At 40.0% G+C, this 21,346-nt stretch overlaps 1 protein-coding gene across 3 annotated transcripts in view; it reads right to left on the bottom strand.

Moving 5' to 3' along the window:
* Positions 1-21,135, bottom strand: part of CGRRF1 (cell growth regulator with ring finger domain 1) — a 47,913-nt gene extending 26,778 nt beyond the window's left edge. The window contains exons 1-2 of one of the 3 annotated variants that reach the window (XM_073211226.1): positions 20,908-21,048; positions 10,992-11,047 (exon numbers count right to left, since the gene is read on the bottom strand). Coding sequence is in view for 2 of the 3 variants with exons in the window: in XM_037016489.2 (XP_036872384.2) it covers positions 20,908-21,011 (104 nt within the window). In the remaining variant the exon portion in view is untranslated. Of the gene's footprint in view, positions 1-10,991; positions 11,048-20,907 lie in introns of all 3 variants that reach the window. The other 2 variants (XM_037016489.2, XM_037016488.2) reach the window with 2 other exon arrangements.
* Positions 21,136-21,346: the final 211 nt, after the last annotated feature.

Below are 21,346 nucleotides of genomic sequence, written 5' to 3' on the forward strand. Positions count from 1 at the left end.
AGGACAAAGAAAATCGCGTGTTTTTTTCCTTTTTTTTCTTTTTCCTCTTTTGTTGTTGCTGTTGTTGTTATGGTTTGGAGAGTGCTTTTTGGAAGTCTTAAAGGGGCAGGACAGGACACTTAGCCCAGAGGCAGGGAATCTGGGGATCTATGGGCACTCTAACCCCCTGGGAAACAGGGAGCACAGAGGCCCATTACAGAGATAAATAGACTCCCGGCCGCTCCCCATCCAACCGGGCTCCACCATTTTGGAGGAGCAGCCCCAGCCAGGCAACGCTCACAGCAACAGCAGATATAAACTCCATAGCAACCGGAAGGGTAGCAGAAGCCCTGTCTGCGCACAGCTGCCAAGCATAAGCCACTAGAGGTCGCTATTCCACCAGGAGAGGAAGGACACAAACCAACAAGAAGGAAAGCACTTCCAGCTGTCACTCGTACCAGCTTTGCAAACTATCTCTATCACCATGAAAAGGCAAAACTACAGGCAGACAAAGATCACAGAGACAACACCTGAGAAGGAGACAGACCTACCCAGTCCTCCTGAAAAAGAATTCAAAATAAAAATCATGAACATGCTGACAGAGATGCAGAGAAAAATGCAAGAGCAATGGGATGAGATGCAGATAAAAATGCAAGAGCAATGGGATGAAGTCTGGAGGGAGATCACAGATGTCAGGAAGGAGATCACAGAAGTGAAACAATCCCTGGAAGGATTTATAAGCAGAATGGATAAGATGCAAGAGGCCACTGAAGGAATAGAAACCACAGAACAGGAACGTATAGAAGCTGACATAGACAGAGATAAAAGGATCTCCAGGAACAAAACAACACTAAGAGAACTATGTGACCAAGCCAAAAGGAATAATATTCGTATTATAGGGGTACCAGAAGAAGAAGAAAGAGGAAAAGGGATAGAAAGTCTCTTTGAAGAAATAATTGCTGAAAACTTCCCCAAACTGGGGGAGGAAATAATCGAACAGACCATGGAAATACACAGAACGCCCAACAGAAAGGATCCAAGGAGGACAACACCAAGACACATAATAATTAAAATGGCAAGGATCAAGGGCAAGGAAAGAGTTTTAAAGGCAGCTAGAGAGAAAAAGGTCACCTATAAAGGAAAAGCCATCAGGCTAACATCAGACTTCTCGACAGAAACCCTACAGGCCAGAAGAGAATGGCATGATATATTTAATGCAATGAAACAAAAGGGCCTTGAACCAAGGATACTGTATCCAGCACGACTATCATTTAAATATGATGGCAGGATTAAACAATTCCCAGACATGCAAAAGCTGAGGGAATTTGCTTCGCACAAACCACCTCTACAGGGCATCCTACAGGGACTGCTCTAGATGGGAGCACCCCTAAAAAGAGCACAGAACAAAACATACAACATATGAAGAATGGAGGAGGAGGAATAAGAAGGGAGAGAAGAAAAGAATCTCCAGACAGTGTATATAACAGCTCAATAAGTGAGCTAAGTTAGGCAGTAAGATACTAAAGAAGCTAACCTTGAACCTTTGGTAACCACGAATCTAAAGCCTGCAATGGCAATAAGTACATATCTCTTAATAGTCACCCTAAATGTAAATGGACTTAATGCACCAATCAAAAGACACAGAGTAATAGAATGGATAAAAAAGCAAGACCCATCTATATGCTGCTTACAAGAAACTCACCTCAAACCCAAAGACAAGCACAGACTAAGTCAAGGGATGGAAAAACGTATTTCAGGCAAACAACAGCGAGAAGAAAGCAGGGGTTGCAGTACTAATATCAGACAAAATAGACTTCAAAACAAAGAAAGTAACAAGAGATAAAGAAGGACACTACATAATGATCAAGGGCTCAGGCCAACAAGAGGATATAACCATTCTAAATATATAAGCACCCAACACAGGAGCACCAGCATTTGTGAAACAAATACTAACAGAACTAAAGAGGGAAATAGACTGCAATGCATTCATCTTAGGAGACTTCAACACACCACTCACCCCAAAGGATAGATCCACTGGGCAGAAAATAAGTAAGGACACACAGGCACTGAACAACACACTAGAACAGATGGACCTAACAGACATCTATAAAACTCTACATCCAAAAGCAACAGGATATACATTCTTCTCAAGTGCACATGGAACATTCTCCAGAATAGGCCACATACTAGCTCACAAAAAGAGCCTCAGTAAATTCTAAAATACTGAAATTCTACCAACCAATTTTTCAGACCACAAAGGTATAAAACTAGAAATAAATTCTACAAAGAAAACAAAAAGGCTCACAAACACATGGAGGCTTAACAACATGCTTCTAAATAATCAATGGATCAATGAACAAATCAAAATAGAGATCAAGGAATATATAGAAACAAATGACAACAACACAAAGCCCCAACTTCTGTGGGATGCAGCTAAAGCAGTCTTAAGAGGAAAGTATATAGTGATCCAGGCACATCTGAAGAAGGAAGAACAATCCCAAATGAATAGTCTAGCATCACAACTATCAAAACTGGAAAAATAAGAACAAAAGAGGCCTAAAGTCAGCAGAAGGAGGGACATAATAAAGATCAGAGAAGAAATAAACAAAATTGAAAAGAATAAAACAATAGCAAAAATCAACAAAACCAAGAGCTGGTTCTTTGAGAAAATAAAGAAAATAGATAAGCCTCTAGCCAAACTTATTAAGAGAAAACGAGAATCAACACAAATCAACATAATCAGAAATGAGAATGGAAAAATCACGACAGACCCCACAGAAATATAAAGAATTATTAAAGACTACTATGAAAACCTATATGCCAACAAGCTGGAAAACCTAGAAGAAATGGACAACTTCCTAGAAAAATACAACCTCCCAAGACTGACCAAGGAAGAAACACAAAAGTTAAACAAACCAATTACAAGCAAAGAAATTGAAACAGTAATCAAAAAGCTACCCAAGAACAAAACCCCGGGGCCGGACGGATTTACCTCAGAATTTTATCAGACACACAGAGAAGACATGATACCCATTCTCCTTAAACTGTTCCAAAAAATAGAAGAGGAGGGAATACTCCCAAACTCATTCTATGAAGCCAACATCACCCTAATACCAAAACCAGGCAAAGACCCCACCAAAAAAGAAAATTACAGACCAATATCCCTGATGAATGTAGATGCAAAACTACTCAATAAAATATTAGAAAACTGAATTCAAAAATATATCAAAAGGATCACACACCATGACCAAGTGGGATTCATCCCAGGGATGCAAGGATGGTACAACATTCGAAAATCCATCAACATCATCCACCACATCAACAAAAAGAAAGACAAAAACCACATGATCATCTCCATAGATGCTGAAAAAGCATTTGACAAAATTCAACATCCATTCATGATAAAAACTCTCAGCAAAATGGGAATAGAGGGCAAGTACCTCAACATAATAAAGGCCATATATGATAAACCCACAGCCAGCATTATACTGAACAGTGAGAAGCTGAAAGCATTTCCTCTGAGATTAGGAACCAGACAGGGATGCCCACTCTCCCCACTGTTATTTAACATAGTACTGGAGGTCCTAGCCAAGGCAATCAGACAAAACAAAGAAATACAAGGAATCCTGATTCGTAAAGAAGAAGTTAAACTGTCACTATTTGCAGATGATATGATACTGTACATAAAAAACCCTAAAGACTCCACTCCAAAACTACTAGAACTGATATCGGAATACAGCAAAGTTGCAGGATACAAAATTAACACACAGAAATCTGTAGCCTCCTATACACTGACAATGAACCAATAGAAAGAGAAATCAGGAAAACAATTCCATTCACAATTGCATCAAAAAGAATAAAATACCTAGGAATAAACCTAACCAAAGAAGTGAAAGACTTATACTCTGAAAACTACAAGTCACTCTTAAGAGAAATTAAAGGGGACACTAACAAATGGAAACTCATCCCCTGCTCATGGCTAGGAAGAATTAATATCGTCAAAATGGCCATCCTGCCCAAAGCAATATACAGATTTGATGCAATCCCTCTCAAATTACCAGCAACATTCTTCAATGAATTGGAACAAATAATGAATTGGAAGCAAAAATTCATATGGAAACACCAAAGACCCCGAATAGCCAAAGCAATCCTGAGAAAGAAGAATAAAGTAGGGGGGATCTCACTCCCCAACTTCAAGCTCTACTACAAAGCCATAGTAATCAAGACAATTTGGTACTGGCACAAGAACAGAGCCACAGACCAGTGGAACAGATTAGAGACTCCAGAAATTAACCCAAACATATATGGTCAATTAATATTTGATAAAGGAGCCATGGACATACAATGGCAAAATGACAGTCTCTTCAACAGATGGTGCTGGCAAAACTGGACAGCTACATGTAGGAGAATGAAACTGGACCTTTGTCTAACCCCATATACAAAGGTAAACTCAAAATGGATCAAAGACCTGAATGTAAGTCATGAAACCATTAGACTCTTGGAAAAAAACATAGGCAAAAACCTCTTAGACATAAACATGAGTGACCTCTTCTTGAACATATCTCCCCGGGCAAGGAAAACAACAGCAAAAATGAGCAAGTGGGACTACATTAAGCTGAAAAGCTTCTGTACAGCAAAAGACACCATCAATAGAACAAAAAGGAACCTTACAGTATGGGAGAATATATTTGAAAATGACAGATCCGATAAAGGCTTGACGTCCAGAATATATAAAGAGCTCACACACCTCAACAAACAAAAAACAAATAACCCAATTAAAAAATGGGCAGAGGAACTGAACAGACAGTTCTCTAAAAAGGAAATACAGATGGCCAACAGACACATGAAAAGATGCTCCACATCGCTAATTATCAGAGAAATGCAAATTAAAACTACAATGAGGTATCACCTCACACCAGTAAGGATAGTTGCCATCCAAAAGACAAACAACAAAAAATGTTGGCAAGGCTGTGGAGAAAGGGGAACCCTCCTACACTGCTGGTGGTAGTTCAACCATTGTGGAAAGCAGTATGGAGGTTCATCAAAATGCTCAAAACAGACCTACCATTTGACCCAGGAATTCCACTCCTAGGAATTTACCCTAAGAACGCAGCAATCAAGTTTGAGAAAGACAGATGCACCCCTATGTTTATCGCAGCACTATTTACAATAGCCAAGAATTGGAAGCAACCTAAATGTCCATCGGTAGATGAATGGATAAAGAAGATGTGGTACATATACACAATGGAATACTACTCAGCCATAAGCAGAGGAAAAATCCTACCATTTGCAGCAACATGGATGGAGCTGGAGAGTATTATGCTCAGTGAAATAAGCCAAGCAAAGAAAGAGAAATACCAAATGATTTCACTCATCTGAGGAGTATAAGAACAAAGGAAAAACTGAAGGAACAAAACAGCAGCAGAATTACAGAACCCAAAAATGGATTAACAGGTACCAAAGGGAAAGGAACTGGGGAGGATGGGTGAGCAGGGGGTGAAGGAACAAAACAGCAGCAGAATTACAGAACCCAAAAATGGATTAACAGGTACCAAAGGGAAAGGAACTGGGGAGGATGGGTGAGCAGGGGGAGATAAGGGGGGGCAGAAGAAGGGGGATATTAAGATTAGCATGCATGGGGGGGAGGGAGAAAGGGGAGGGAGGGCTGTACAACACAGAGAGGACAAGTAGGGATTCTACATTTTGCTATGCTGATGGACAGTGACCGTAATGTGGTTTTTAGGGGGGACCTGGTATAGGGGAGAGCATAGTAAACATAGTATTCTTCATGTAAGTGTAGATTAAAGATTAAAAAAAAATCAGTTCCTGTGTGCTGACCTCCAATGAATTCTACACAGTGGTATAGAGGGCATGTCAAAGCGTGGGCAAAGGGTCTGTTTGTTTCTATGCAGAAGATCAAGGCCTAGCTTGGATACCCAGAAAATGAACTAAGATACGATATGAGGAGGAGCTTCTGGCATCAGCACTCTCTGGAGGACTTGTGCCGGGGGATGATCATCAAAAAGCCTCCACAGGGATCCGGACGATGCTGCAGTTGTGGCTGCATCCAGTCCACCGTCTCCGGGACTTGCCGTAGGAATGAGGAGGGAGATGTCTAGGCTGGCATGTGCATACAGTGAGACAACGAATTTGACCGGATCTGTACTGTTGGAACTCAACCAGGAGTTGGGAGGGGTGCAAGTTGTAGCACTCCAAAATCTTATGACTATAGACTATCTACAGTTAAAAGAACATATGGGATGTGAACAGATCCCAGAAATGGGCTGCTTTAATTTGTCTGATTTCTCTCAGACTGTTCAAGCACAGCTGGACAATATCCATCATATCATAGGCAAATTTTCACAAATGCCTAGGGTGCCTAAATGGTTTTCTTGGCTTCACTGGAGATGGATGGTAATTATAGATTTGCTTTGTTTATGTCACCGTATTCCTATTATGTTAATATGTGTGTGCAAATTAGTTAGTAGTTTAAAACCTATACATACTTAAGGTACTCTGCAAGAAGATATGTCAAAGAAATAATCAATCCTCCCACGTTTTCTTCCATATGCTACATCTATAGCTTTTCTTCTTCCTTCCTAATTACAACCCTTAAATAGAATTCATGCCTCATATCGAATTTACCGAGCATCATAATTCCTCCAGGTGGTAAAGATACCTCGAGACAAGTGCTGGGCATAGAAGCCACAGGGCATAAATCTGCAAAGAAGTAAAAAGCTAGCCTTTTCAAACAATATGGCTTCTCTCTCACTTACCAACTTTACATTTCCCTGTATGGCCCTGGAAGATGACTGGTTAGCCAGAGACGGGTAAGATTCCTCAAGGGAGGAACAACCTAAGACAGGCACAGTCGCGGGGGGGCCATCAGGTGAGAAATTGGGGAACAACAGTGGCGAAGCTTAGAACCTCACCCGCCCCTGTGTTGAGAGAAAGCTTCTGCATCCATGGATGTTTTATTGCCCTTGTCTAGCTCGGATTAGCACATAGTCTATAGGCACACACCTGATTATCTACATTTGCCCTCTTACAGCACTAAACTATGTTTTCTACCTTTATCTTGCATCTACCTACCACTTCAGCAGTTTATTAAAAATAAAAATAATAATAAAGGGAGAAATGTGGGATCCACATATAAATCAAGTATAAAAATCAAACGAATATTCATATTTGACCTGATTGTTTATAGTTCATAATGCGTGATCAAAACCGAAAGTTTCTGTGATGACTGCCCTTGTACTGTTCACCATGTAAGAACTTATTCACTATGTAAGAATTTGTTCACCATGTAAGAACTTGTTCGTTATGCTTCAGAAGATTGGAGACTGAAGAGAACTAGGCTTGAGATGGATTAATGACTGTGCATTGAGCATTGACCCCCCTATACAGAATTTTATTGTTGTTAACAACCATTTGATCAATAAATATGAGAGATGCCCTCTCAAAAAAAATTTAAAAATTAAATAAATAAATAAAATAAAATAAAATAAATAAAATAAATTTTTTTAAATGTAATAATACGTTCTGAACAGAAGATAAAGAAAGAGACTAAACTCAATTTCCTATAAAACAAGAAAGCAGCAAAGTTTACTTGATTCAAATACAATTAACTTAAAATGAATACACATTAGTTAAACCAGGGGATTTTGCATTAAGATGGCAGAGTTAGGTTCATACTTTGATGCACTATGTTCTCTCCAAATACTTAGCAGTGATACATAAAAAATAAAAAGAGAAATCAAAAAGACCCTGCTGATACAAGTAAACAAACTGCAGTGTGTTTAAACACAGAACAGTACTGCTCAGAATGAAAAGGAATAAATTATTGCTACAACCACATTTATAAATCTCAAAAACAACATGCTGTGTAAAAGAAACCTTACATAAACGAATACATGCTAGATGACTCCATAATATAAAGTTCTAGAGCAGGAAAACCATCCTGTGGTAGAAAAAACACAATAATGGCGGTGTAGGACTATGGATGGACCCAGAAAAGGCAAAAGGAAACTTTCCTATGATAGTGGAAATGTTCTGCATCTTGATAGAGGTTTGAGATGTACAGATGGTGTGTTTGGTAACACTTAAGATTTGTACATTTCATTGCACGTAAATATTAAATGAAAAAAACTATAACAAAACCAAATATTGAACTCTAGCTAATAATATGCAATGCTTAAGAGTACAACTTACTTTGAAGTGATCAAGAAACAAGATGGACTGATGGGTGGATGGATAGATGGAGAGATATGTAATAAAGACATAGCAAAATGCTGATTGTAGAACCTAAGTGATAGGCATACGCTGTGTTCACTGTAAAATTCTTTCAAGTATTCTGTAGGCTTGAAAATTTTAAGCTAGGTGGAGAAATACAAGTACCAAATGATTTCACTCATCTGTGGAGCATAAGAACAAAGCAAAAACTGAAGGAACAAAACAGTGGCAGACTCACAGAACCAAAGAATGGACTAACAGTTGCCAAAGGGAAAGGGACTGGGGAGGGTGGGTGGGAAGAGAGGGATAAGGGGAATAAGGGCACTATGATTAGCACACATAACATGGGGGAGGGAGCACGGGGAAGGCAGTATAGCACAGAGAAGACAAGTAGTCACTCTATAGCATCTTACTACACTAATGGACAGTGACTGTAATGGGGTTTGTGGTGGGGGCTTGATAATGGGGAGAATCTAGTAACCACAATGTTGCTTATGTGATTGTATATTAATGATACCAAAAGAAAAAAGAAAAAAGAAAGAGAATTTTAGTAATAAAATATTAGAGAAAAGACACATACTGGGTCAAAGACAAACCCTTGTGGATCTGAAAAGGGGAAGAAATATAAAGTAACAAGTAAGGCCGATGCCATGGCTTGATGGGTTCTGTGTCTGGCAGCAGGCAGTGCCAACTAAGTCTTCACATAGTCAGAAGGCCTTATAGGTCATCCGCTGAAAACAAGGGCCAGAACCATGTTTACAACTTGGATCCAGGAGCTGGGTTAGGCGAGTATCAATATCATTATAAGACTGGATCGTGACTCGGGATGTGGAGGGGGTGGGGCACATGTGGTCTAGGCATCTGAGTGGAGGCAATTGTAAAAGGGTTTAACACCAAGGGAGAAAACAAGGTGGTGGAGGGGCGGACACATCCACTGAAATTTAGGTTGCAAACTAAAACTCCAAAACACATGAATAAATGTAATGCCAAGAGGAAGTCAATAAAATTAACAGATGGAATAACATTTCACTCTACATGAAGTCAATTCATAGAACAGTGGGATAAGGCTGTTCTGGTCCTGCCTAAAAAAAGCTGAAAAGTAAGCCTCTAACAGAACTAACTTTCTAAGTAAGTTAACTTCATTCCCAAACAAAGCTCAAGAATGTTCATATGAATACAAAAACATCCAGCACCCAAAGGTAAAATTCACAATGTTTGGCATCCAATAAAAAATTAACTGACATGCAAAGAAGCAAAAAAATAATGACTCATAATGAGGAGAGAAACTAACTGATAGAAACAGGCCCAGAAATGATACAGATAGACATTTAGTAGGAAGACAAGGACATCAAAATAATTGTTGTAACTGTAGTTCATGTTTTCAAGAAGTAAAGACTGAACATATTATACATAGACATGGAAGATATAAAAAAGATCAAATCTACTTCTGAGAATGAAAAATACAATGTGTGAGATGAAAAATATACTGGATGGGATCAGGTGGATAAGATTTTACAGAACAAAAGGTAAGTAAATTTAAAGACATAGCAACAGAAAGCATCCAATATAAAACAGAAAGAAAAAAAGGCCTGAACAATAACAAAACCTCAGTGTGCTGAGAGACAACTTCAAGCAGTCTAATATAATTGTAACTGAAGTCTGCAGAGGAAGGGTAGCAACTGTACAAGGAAACTACAAATAAATATCACTCAGGAACATAGATGCAAAAATTCTTAACAAAATTTTAGCAAATTAAATCCAATAAAAAGATTAATATATCATGACTTAGTGAGGTTTATCTAAGAAATGCAAGGTTGGCTTGACATAACATTAAAATTTAATGTAATTCACCATGTTAACAGATATATATATATGTAATTACCTCATTACATGCAGAAAAAGCACTGGCTACAGTATAATGTCTATTTCTGATAAAAACCATCAGCAAACTAGGAATGTACATGAAATTAACCTGATAAAGGGCAGCAAAAAAAAAATGTAGAGCTAACATAATACTTAATGAAAAACTGCTTTCCTTCTAAAATCAGAAACAAAACACTTAATACCCATGTGTCCTTAAGCAATCACTCAACCTCTGTGTAACTGTTTCCCCATCAGTAAATGTTTGTAACAGGGCTTGGCACTCTGTAAGTGTTAGAAATGATAATGCTGATGATGGCATAGACTTAGGGGTTGGCGGAAGAACTAGAAAGAAAAAACAAATTCATTAACTTCTGCTCTTTGATCCTCAAAATCATTTACCCCACATCTTCTGTCTCCACAGCTCAGCGTTGCCCCAGTGCCTCTTAGAGGTAAGTCAGGAATGTGAAGTGGTAGGACAAGATACTACTTCCTAAGTAACACTTTCACCTTTGTTAGGAAAGAGTATCAAACCTAAATGTGATTTATTCCCACTAGGATGTTTAAACATTTTAACAGTAAGGTATTAACAAAGGGCCACGTGGTGGAAGCTGCTCGGGCTGAGAGTGGGGGTGGGGGAATTGATAAGGGCCTGGCAATACCTGTTTGAGTTTTTTAAACCTACCAATAATATTAAGACAAATGTAAAAGAAAGATTTAACCGTCTTAGGCGACGTCCGGGAAAGAATGTGAACCCTGTAGTACTCAGCCAACGAGGAACCAGAGGAGGGACTCGTCCACTAGGAGATAAATTATTGGCGCCAAACTCTCCAGGTGTGCCTGCCCACCAGACACCCGATCTTGCAAGACCGTCATTAAAGCCATGCTCCACTGTTCTCTTTGTCTCTGTGTCCACTTACTGAATTTGGACCAGTGAGTGTGTTTCTCACACCTTCTTTCCTTCTTCCTGTCATCCCTATAGTGAAAAACACAAAGAAAACACCACTCTACACATACTCCTTATCACGTTCCCTGGCCCCTTTCTCATCATTTTGATTCTCCCCACCTCCACCTATCCTTTTTTTCCTTTACCCCAACTGCCTGGCCCCTTATATCCACACTACCAGTAGTAAAAGCCATCTTTCTACCCTAGAATTCTGATACCTTGGTGTTCATTTCCACTGTAGGTTCAAGCACTGTATTTCAGGTATTTTATCATGTTGTACCTAAAATTTTGAATTAAAGAATCCTTAAAGGTATAGAAGCCAGAAATCCCAAAAGGCAGGGCTTTGGAGAAATATCTGGAAGCAGGCCATTGTGAGCATGAAACTCCTTTGTAATATGCTTTATATAGTCCATGGTGTATCTGGTTTTAATTTAAAAATTATTATTTCTCCAAATCTTAACATAAGATCAACGTCATAGAAAGATAAACCACATCTTCTCTATGGTTTGGTATATACTTAAGAATGGAACAAATAATTTGAGATGTAAAGCATTGTTTCTCTTCAAGCATGCTTATCCAAGGTTGGCCGAGCATCACATCAAAAGTTGGCAATGCACACCTATTATTCAAAGAAATTCGCCTCTCTAGATTTTTTATTTCTCTGCCTCATGCTTAATCTTGGGTCTACATTTTTTAATATCCTGAGCTCCTTGACTTATATACCTCTTTTAAAATTGGTATTCTGAATCTTGCTCAATCTTTGGCCTTTTTTGTGAAAGGGAACACACATACAGAAAGTAGACAGAATATGGGTAAAATTGTAACATTTCCAGAGTATCTCGCCTGGCTTTAGTTCATTTGCATATCCTCAGGGGTGAAGAGAAGTTCTTCTCCAAGTCAATAGGTAATTACCTTGGCAACCAAGGATGTGTCTGAACCTGAGAGTTTAAGGGGAGGGGCTGGCTTGCTTGCCGGCCTGCTTCCTTCCAGAGCAGGGGCGAGAGGCAACACTGGACTGCAGTCTGTAAGCAACAAACGGGTTTTAAACTTTATTTCTCCCTTCAACTGATTTCGGTTTTTAGAGGTATTTTGCCCCAGGACTTCCTTTCCCTGGACTTACACAGAACATAGCTCAGTGAATTACAAAGTAACTGTTGTTCAGGTTAACAACTAAAACAATGTCTTCAGAAAGTCTCCTGTGTCACCTCCCATGCACTACCCCTTCCCTTTCCACTATCTTAACTTCAATTACTGTGATTTAGTATAGCCGTTTTTTTGAATTTTATGTAAGTGGAAGTATGCTGCATATACATCTGTTTCCTATTTCACAACACTGTGCTTGAAGATTCATCACTGTAGCTATACTTAGTTTTTTTTTGTGTGGCTATATAGTGTGCTGTTGTATAAATAGGCAGTAATTTGCTTACTCATTCTACTCTAAATAGACATTTAAGTTGTCCTCATGTTTTGGACATAGTGAATAATGTGCATGTGGACATTTATATACAAGGCTCTTAGTGCACATACATGTACGTGCACTTCTGTTAATGTATACACTGGGAATGGAATTTCGCAGTCATAAGGTCTGTGCTGTTCAACTTTAGCGGATAAGGCTAACAATTGTTCTATGTGGTAGCATCAATTTACACTCCCACCAGCAATGAATGACCTTGCTTTATATCCTTGCCAAAGGATTATTCTGGTAGGTGAGTGGGGGCATTGTACTATAATTTTAATTTCTATTTCCCTAATGACTAATGAGGTTGAGCACTTCTTTTACATTAACTGCTACTTGGACATACTCTGTTGTGAAAGCCCTTTTCAGATCCTCTCCATCTTTTGTTTTTTGTTTTTGCTTTATTTTGTTTTTTAAATTGGTCTGTCTTTATTTTTTATTTATAGAAATTCTTTATATGTTCTGAATATGAGCCATTTTTTAGATATATCTTCATCTCTTCTATACCTTGCCTTTTCACATTCATACTGGCATCTTTTGATGAACAGAGTTCTTAATTTTAACACTAAGTTATTAAACTTTTCCTTTAAGTTTAATGTTTTTGCTCTTTGGCTTCTCATTACTGCCTTATCTATCCTAACACTGCTACATTGCTGAATTACAATCTCAACATTGTATATTCCCATTCCTTTAAAAGAGTGAGCTAAGCATGGCTAGAGTAGCCAGCACTTAGTCAAGGCACTGGGTCCATATCTGACCTCGCCAGACCTGTTTTCCAGACATCCTCAAGCTTTGGAGGAAAAAAGAGGCAAGGAATAGAACTCACTGTGTAATAAAGTGACATCAAGGTCTGACCACACCTTTTGTCGTAATATTATGCTTAGTGTGTTTTTTTGGGCAACTGACACATTGATGACTCATGTTGAATTTTCAGCCTTGTATAATTCTAAACCTTTTAACAGGCCTGGCCCAGAATGAATGTGCTCATTTTTGCACAAAACCCCACAACTTTCACAGTTCCAACTTGTTTGATGTGGGCCAATATTTCTGTCTTTAATGTATTACTCAAAAGCTAATACGCAGAAATGATTTGAAGTAAGGTTAAAAATTGGAGACTGGTTACCTCACACCAGTTAGGATGGCAAACATCCAAAACACAAGTAACAACAAATGCTGTTGTTTTATGCACCCCTACGTTTATCACAGCACTATTTAAAATAGCCAAGATATGGAAGCAACCTAAGTGTCCTTCAGTAGATGAATGGATAAAGAAGATGTGGTACATATACACAATGGAATATTATTCAGCCATAAGAAGAAAACAAATCCTACCATTTGCAACAACATGGAAGGAGCTAGAGAGTATTATGCTCAGTGAAATAAGCCAGGCCAAGAAAGACAAGTACCAAATGATCTCACTCATTTGTGGAGTATAGCAACAAAGCAAAAGTGAAGGGGAACCCTCCTACACTGTTGATGGGAATGTAAATTAGTAACAACATGGAAGGAGCTAGAGAGTATTATGCTCAGTGAAATAAGCCAGGCCAAGAAAGACAAGTACCAAATGATCTCACTCATTTGTGGAGTATAGCAACAAAGCAAAAGTGAAGGGGAACCCTCCTACACTGTTGATGGGAATGTAAATTAGTCAACTATTGTGGAAAGTTATATGGAGGTTCCTCAAAAAACTAAAAATAGAAATACCATTTGACCCAGGAATTCCACTCCTAGGAATTTACCCTAAGAATGCAGGAGCCCAGTCTCAAAAAGACATATGCACCCCTACGCTTATCACAGCACTATTTAAAATAGCCAAGATATGGAAGCAACCTAAGTGTCCAGTCATTAGATGAATGGATAAAGAAGATATAGTACATATCCACAATGGAATATTACTCATCCATAAGAAAACAAATCCTACCATTTGCAACAACATGGAAGGAGCTAGAGAGTATTATGCTCAGTGAAATAAGCCAGGCAGACCAAGACAAGTACCAAATGATCTCACTCATTTGTGGAGTATAACAACAAAGCAAAAGTGAAGGAACAAAACAGCAGAAGGCTCACAGACTCCAAGAAGGGACTTGTGGTTACCAAAGGGAGAGGTAGGGGAGGGAGAGAGAAGGGGACTAAGGGGTATTATGATTAGCACACATAATGTAGGGGGGTCTCGGGGAAAGCAATATAGCATAGAGAAGACAAGTAGTGACTCTACAGCATCTTACTGCACTTATGGACAGTGACTTCAATAGGGTGTGGGGGCGACTTGATAACAGGGGTGAATGTAGTAACCACAATGTTGCCCATGTGAAGCCATCATAAGATTGTATACCAAAGATATCTTAATAAAAAAAAAAGGATTTAAAAAAACATTGGAGATTGGTTAAATAGCAATCCATATATGATGCCAACAAATGGTTCTGTAAAATACTGATAAGTAGACCCAGTGACATGTCTCTGGCCACTATCCTTAAACCTGGACTTTTCCACATTTTTAATAAAAAACTTGAATAAAGACATTGATGCCTTGTGTATCCTCTTATGGCTGAGATGACACTGGCAGGAATAGTAAAATAAAAAATGGACCAATTTTCTTTTCAGTCAAGTTCCATCTTTATCTTTTCCCATTTGAAGTCATTTTGACAACTGTTAGTAATGGCATACCAATTAAATAAATGTTTCTTAACAATCATTACTTTCTTTTAAATAAATTTAGTTCCCTCTTTTTTCCATAAAAAGAATTTTCCCTTCTCTTTCCTTTACTGTTACAATTTTATACTTAATCCTTCTGAATTTTTCTAAAATTCTGGTTTTTCCCATTTCTAAATAGTTTACTGTACTGTTCATGATGGTTTACATTTCCAGCACAATTTGTGGATTTCCATCTCTGTCCATATTTTTTCATATTGTCTACACAATGTCTTATTCTGCAAGTACTTCCTAAACTTCTTGTCAATAGCTGAATCAGTAGAACTGACCTCCTTTCCTTGTATCTGGAGTCTTATGAAGTTCCTCATGAACAAAGGTTTCTTTGAGGCTAAAGTTTCAAGCTCAGCAGTAATTTTTATCACCCCTTCAGCCTTGAGTTCTAAAGCCAATCAAAAAATTGGCAGTTGTTAATCTGGGGGGGCCTTCCCTTCTGTGCAGTCTCCCAAAGGTGGTCTTGCTTGAGTTGGATACTGAAACTGGCTCAGTATATAAAAACTATTCATAGGGAAATCCTCCTCCACAGGGAGGAGAGCTGTCTCTTAAGGGAACTGCTGTGCTAATGATATGACTTCAAGAAAGTGACTCAATCTCTCAAAATCTGTGCCTGTATTTGTAAAAAGGATTGGAATAAGTGACTTTAAGGCCATGCCATCTCGGTTTTGTGTTTTCTTCTAGACTGTTTCAAGCAAATTCTTGCCAATGCAAGTGTCATATAAATTGCACCCTAGCAAATACAAACTAAAGTCATATTCTTTTAAGAAGGAATCTACCTCATCAACAAGGTCATCACACACACACACACACAAACTACCGCATTTGACAAGTAAGGTGAGAAATAGTCCAGGTCAGTGTATCAGGCAGGGCTGGCAAGAGAAGAGAAACCATATCAGTCACTTAAATATAAAAAATTAATATAAAGAGATGTTAACCAAGTACTGGAGGACGGAAAGGGCAAGAAGGCAATTGCTCAGAAGTATCCTACCAAGACCAGGTATCACTCCTAGGGCTGGGGAAACAAAGGAAGAGTGGGATCATTACAATTTAGAAGGTTGGAGAAGGGATCCCCCAGTGGTAGGCCTTTGTGGTGCTGATAACTCTGAAGGAGTGCAATAATGTTAGTTGTAAGTGTGAGTAAGAATTGTAATGTAAATAAACTGCTGCTACTGGCCAACAGTCCCTGCCAGGGTGAAGGCCAGTGCTGCGTGAGTACAGACCAGGAAAAGGAAGCAAGCTGTTAAGAGGAAGGCCTTTTTCCTCCTTCAGCCTTCCAGGCTCCTTCTAGCACTCCCTATGAGCAGAGCCTAACAGGGAGCAAACTGATGCAAGAGCAAAGTGGTTCACAACGTCCTGCCCCAGTATCATAAGGCATCCCATACAGAAGAGCATGTTTGCAGCCAAGAGACAACAGCCTTTGAGAAAGATCTGGAGCATGATTCAGTGTGTCCCTGTGGCAGTACTGCAAGCTACAGGTCCTTCCTCAAGGGGACCTGAACCCCCACTCCAATTCTGCTTCAATGGGGGGTGGCTTCAGGCCTATCGATTTGCTTGGATCTGGAAACTGGGTAAAAGGTGTGACTCAAATCAGGCTTCTGGCTCCAGACCTGGAGTTTTTCCTTCTATAAAGTTGATGTAGCATTTCGAAGGCCACCTACTTATTTTATTCCTAGGGACACTATAATCCATCAGCCACTGCCAAAGATCCCTTCAGGCCAAAATATTCTCTGCTTTGTCCTCCACTGCCTATTATGAAATACTGTCTATCTTGACTCCTGTGGTTATATGTTGCCCCGGACCTCAAGTCAGGAAGTCCACCCCAATGGCAGCATCTCCCACCACCATAAACAGCCTACAGAGAATAGGCACCAGAGATTTTCAAGGATATGAATTTCTTCTTGGTAATATATTTCTCAGTGCTTTCATGGAAAGTGTATCTTCTGTGTCCTCTTGAAGGATGGAGTAGGGGGATGTATATGTATGTTGTACATAATAAATCCAGGCCAATATTCCTATCTTCCTAAGCCTTCAATTCCTTCCTCATTATGCCAGGAAAAACTCAATCTTATTAAACATAGGCCACCTCTGAATCCAAGTTTCAGGCAACAAATATGTGTGAACACTTTAGATCCAGGATTTCTTGAAAATATATCCAGATTAATAAATTTAATCTGACCTAATGTTACATTCTATCCTCCTCATCCTAACCTATTTACAATCCATTCTTTTATATATTCCCCAAATTCACAATGATACAAATTAGCAAAATCTTAGGGTTCTTTTAGAAGCTAAACTGTTTCCAGCTAGGTCAGATTTTGTCCCTGTCCTACAGAGCATGAAGAGAGCTGGATCTCATGTCAAAAGGTAAAGAGGTAGGTCTTCAGTACAGATTCCTTTTGTAAAACAATTGCTCTAGGGAAGGTTATTACAGGACCTTCAAGCAAGAGAAGGACATGGAAGGCAGGCTGCTTCCATCAACAAGGGATAGTCAGAGCAACTAAAGTTTCAAGAGTCTCAGCTTTGTCCAAGTCTATGTAGATGCTCCCCTTGCAAGTCTTTATGGCTCCACGTTTTTCCAATCAGTCTTAAATAAGACACTGATAAGGCTGTGTAATTCTATTACCAATAGAGTTAAACCTGTATTCAATGTTTTACATGAAACCAAGTGCTTTAGAACCATAGAAACTCTGTTTCTCTAAGACTCGACCTAAGCATTGAGCTTGTCATTTTATTTCTGTAAGTGCTTCAGGGATCTGGGAAGAAGCCTTCCCACCCATCTCTCAGTCCTTGCTGTCATTCTTACTGTCATAATGATCAAGTGCTTTAGCCAAACACTTGCCTTAGAAATTATTTTATCGCAATCAACCAAAGGTAGTAATCTGATTAACTGTGATTCCAGTGGATGCCATGGATTACTAGAATCTTATTTCGAACTGGCAAGTTGCTGAAGAAATGACCCAAACCAGTCCCCAGATCCCATCTTTGAGGGTTTAGCCCCCAAGACCCCATTCTTAGTAGTCATTTCTTTATCAATACCTTTATTGGTCCAGTCAGGAAACCAAAACCATGCCAATTATTTTAACAGAACTAAACATAAAAATTGTTATCCAGACACTCAAGAAATGAAAAGGCAAAAAGAGGGCACTAAATATCAAAGAAGTGGTAACAGCAGAAAACAACTATCACTCCTAGAACAAGGAACAGAGGAAAGAGAATCATTGCAGCTTAGAACTCTGGAGGAAGGACCCTCATGTAGCTGAGACTCAGATCTGAGGGGTGGGGGGGTGGGTATTGATATTCTTTGAAGGGATCCTAAGAGACAGAAAACTGTAAACTGGAAAACTGGAAAAACTGGGACCAACTGTTAATGCCGGAGTCAGGCATTATTGCTGTGGGGAGACAGACTCGAAAAATAATCAAACAGAAAACACCAAGTCCTTCTGTCCTCCTCCGGCTTTCTGCTCTCCCTCCCCTACTGGCAGAGCTTCATAGGTAGCCAGTTAGCAAAGAAGAAATGTGATTTAGAGGTTCTGCCCCAGACTCACAAAACAGAGTACATAAGGGTGGAATGAAGCTGAGAGACCACAGCTTAATAACCTGTAGTCAAGAGGAAGCAGATAGTAGATGCAGGGTCCCTCACTATTTGAAATGGTTAAAGGATGTATAAAGCATTTTGGTTCTCTGTACAATGCCTGGAAAATAGCAAAAGCTTAATAAATGTGAGCTCTTAGAGCTCACAGAAACTCCCATATGGTTCAACAGAAATGCCATTTCCAGTGCCACGCCTCCTTGCTATTGCTACTGAGATTCCAATAATCAGATGCTCCTGTTCTTTCTCCACTCCCACACAGTGTGAGTAGACAAGGATATATTTTGGGAGGTTAAAAAAAAATGACAAGGGTGAAAAGCATAGTGGATTAAATGGGTTTACCTTCTGCCTGCAATACTACTAGAAAGTTGTTTTTATGAACTCTAGATGGTTTTCATTTCTACTCAACAAATAGGTGGCCTTTGCTTAGGTTAGCAAAGAAACACTAGCAAAAAAATGTATCTACATAGACAAAGCTTATCTACATGAGTATCTGGGCTTATCTAACCCAGATGGAGAGAATGGTTGGGTTAGGCTCAAGAGGACTTGGTAGGCCCAGATCAGGATGGAAGTGACTGGCATTTACATGGTCTTGTGGCCTCAGCAGTGCTTAGCCCAGATGTCCAAAAGTTCTATAATTACCTGGGCTTCCACCCTCGCAAAAGTGATTAGGCAATCATTAAGTTTTCAAACCAAGTCTTAAATCTGGCAGAGTCAGGATCTGTCAGACTCCAAAGTCTGTCTGTCAGACCAGGTCTGTTGGACTCCAAGGTCTGTCTCTTAGCCACTACAAACATGAGGCTCCTGAATGCTCTTCACCCACAGATGCTGCCATCCTATCCATATGGTCTTCAGGCATTTCCCTCTTCCCAATACTAATGATATCTATGGTAGCTAAGTAGTTGGCCTGTGAAGAATTAAAATTTAGGGATATACAATTATCAGCTAGTTGACTATTTTCCTTAGTGGAGGAAAATTACATGTCTCTAAAAAAATAACGATCACATGTAGTCATTAAAAAATCCTTCCTAAACCCAATCAAATCTGATGGGTGAAGAATAACACTGTGTAAGATTGGTCTTCCCCACCCACAAACAAAGGAATTTTATGTGCTACTGTTTGTAGGTTGAGGAGCAGTATGCAAATGTTAGAACTTTGTTTAGTTCCTAAAGACAGCATATAGTTTCAGAAACTGACAAGGGCCTTAAAGTAATCAGATATATGTAATCAAAGCATACTTTGAAACTCATTTTATGGGCTATACTCTATTCACTACATGTCTTTTCTGCCCCTCTGCTCATGTTGTATTCTCTGAAATGCCATCTATTCTCTACCACACACATTTAACTCCATTTATTTTTCAAAATACTCATCCTTCAAAATTCAGCTCAATGGATGGACTAGCATGGTTTCAACTAGCTGTATTTATAAAGCTTCTCTAAACATGATACAATGGCATTGCTTCAAGAGAGAAATTTTAGAATCTCTGAGCTCCAAGAATTGCTCAGGGATTACCTAACAGTCTACTCTTCTTGTCTTCAATAGGTAAACTTCTCCTACCCCTTAGATTTCTAAGGTTCATTCCAGCTCTTAAATTATGAGTTTATAGTTCTATCGATGAAATATTACTCCAAAAAGTGAAATGTGTAAAAACCCTTAAATTCTGTAACAGAAACCAGTTATAAATTAAGCTGAAAGATCTGAGGCCAAGTGCTCAGTTCAGGGCAGAAAAACAACAGTCAACTTTGTTTACTGACTGCACCGCAAGTGACTGTCTCTGGGCACACCATAGGTCCCGATCCCAGACGGAAGCTGGCTGGACAAGAACTGTAAACCAACAGCAAGACCAGGCCCTCAGGGGCTGCTTTATCACCTAGAAACAAAGCTGTAAAATACCTCAGTCATGTACCACCCCAGATGCCTGTAGCGAACGCGAACCGTACAGGTGATGCACAGCAGTGATGCAGGTGCTGTGTCCACCCTGTTCTCCTCCCAGAGCCTCGGCAACGGCTCCCCGACAGCTCCAGCCGCCCCAGCCCCGCAACTCCCTCCAACCCCGCTCCGAAGGCCCCTGATGTTCGCCGCCGGCCCCACTCCCGGCTGTCCGACCTTCGTTCCTAGCCCCAGCCCTGGGACACTTACCATCCCAATACCAGGCCGGTGGTGACGATGAAGCAGGTAAAGACCACCGCGATGTAGAAAAGCGGCGAGTACTCATAGAGCGTTACTAGAAACACAGCAGCCATCAGGATCTCCTAAACTGATCGGAGTTCAAGCCGCCCGGCCCAATCCAGTCCTCCCGGCCAGGGTGAAAGCCACTACGGTGCCCCGAAGCGGACAAACATTGTATATACGCACTTGCCTAGGCTTAGACGACCCGCAGCCTAGCGGGCGGAAGCCGAAGTGCCAATCACGACGCTGCCCGCAGGCCTCGCCCCGCCCCTCCCCTCCCGTTCTCGACCCAAGCTATTGGCTAGGTGAAGGGGCGGGGCCTTGGCTCGCACCGCCCCGACGCGTGGGGCTGATACCCAGCCAGCTTCTGCTCCGCGCATCTGTCTCGGCGAGCAGTTTCTCCGCTCGT

This window comes from Manis javanica, chromosome 8 (assembly GCF_040802235.1).
Source record: "Manis javanica isolate MJ-LG chromosome 8, MJ_LKY, whole genome shotgun sequence".
Classification (NCBI taxonomy): domain Eukaryota; kingdom Metazoa; phylum Chordata; class Mammalia; order Pholidota; family Manidae; genus Manis; species Manis javanica.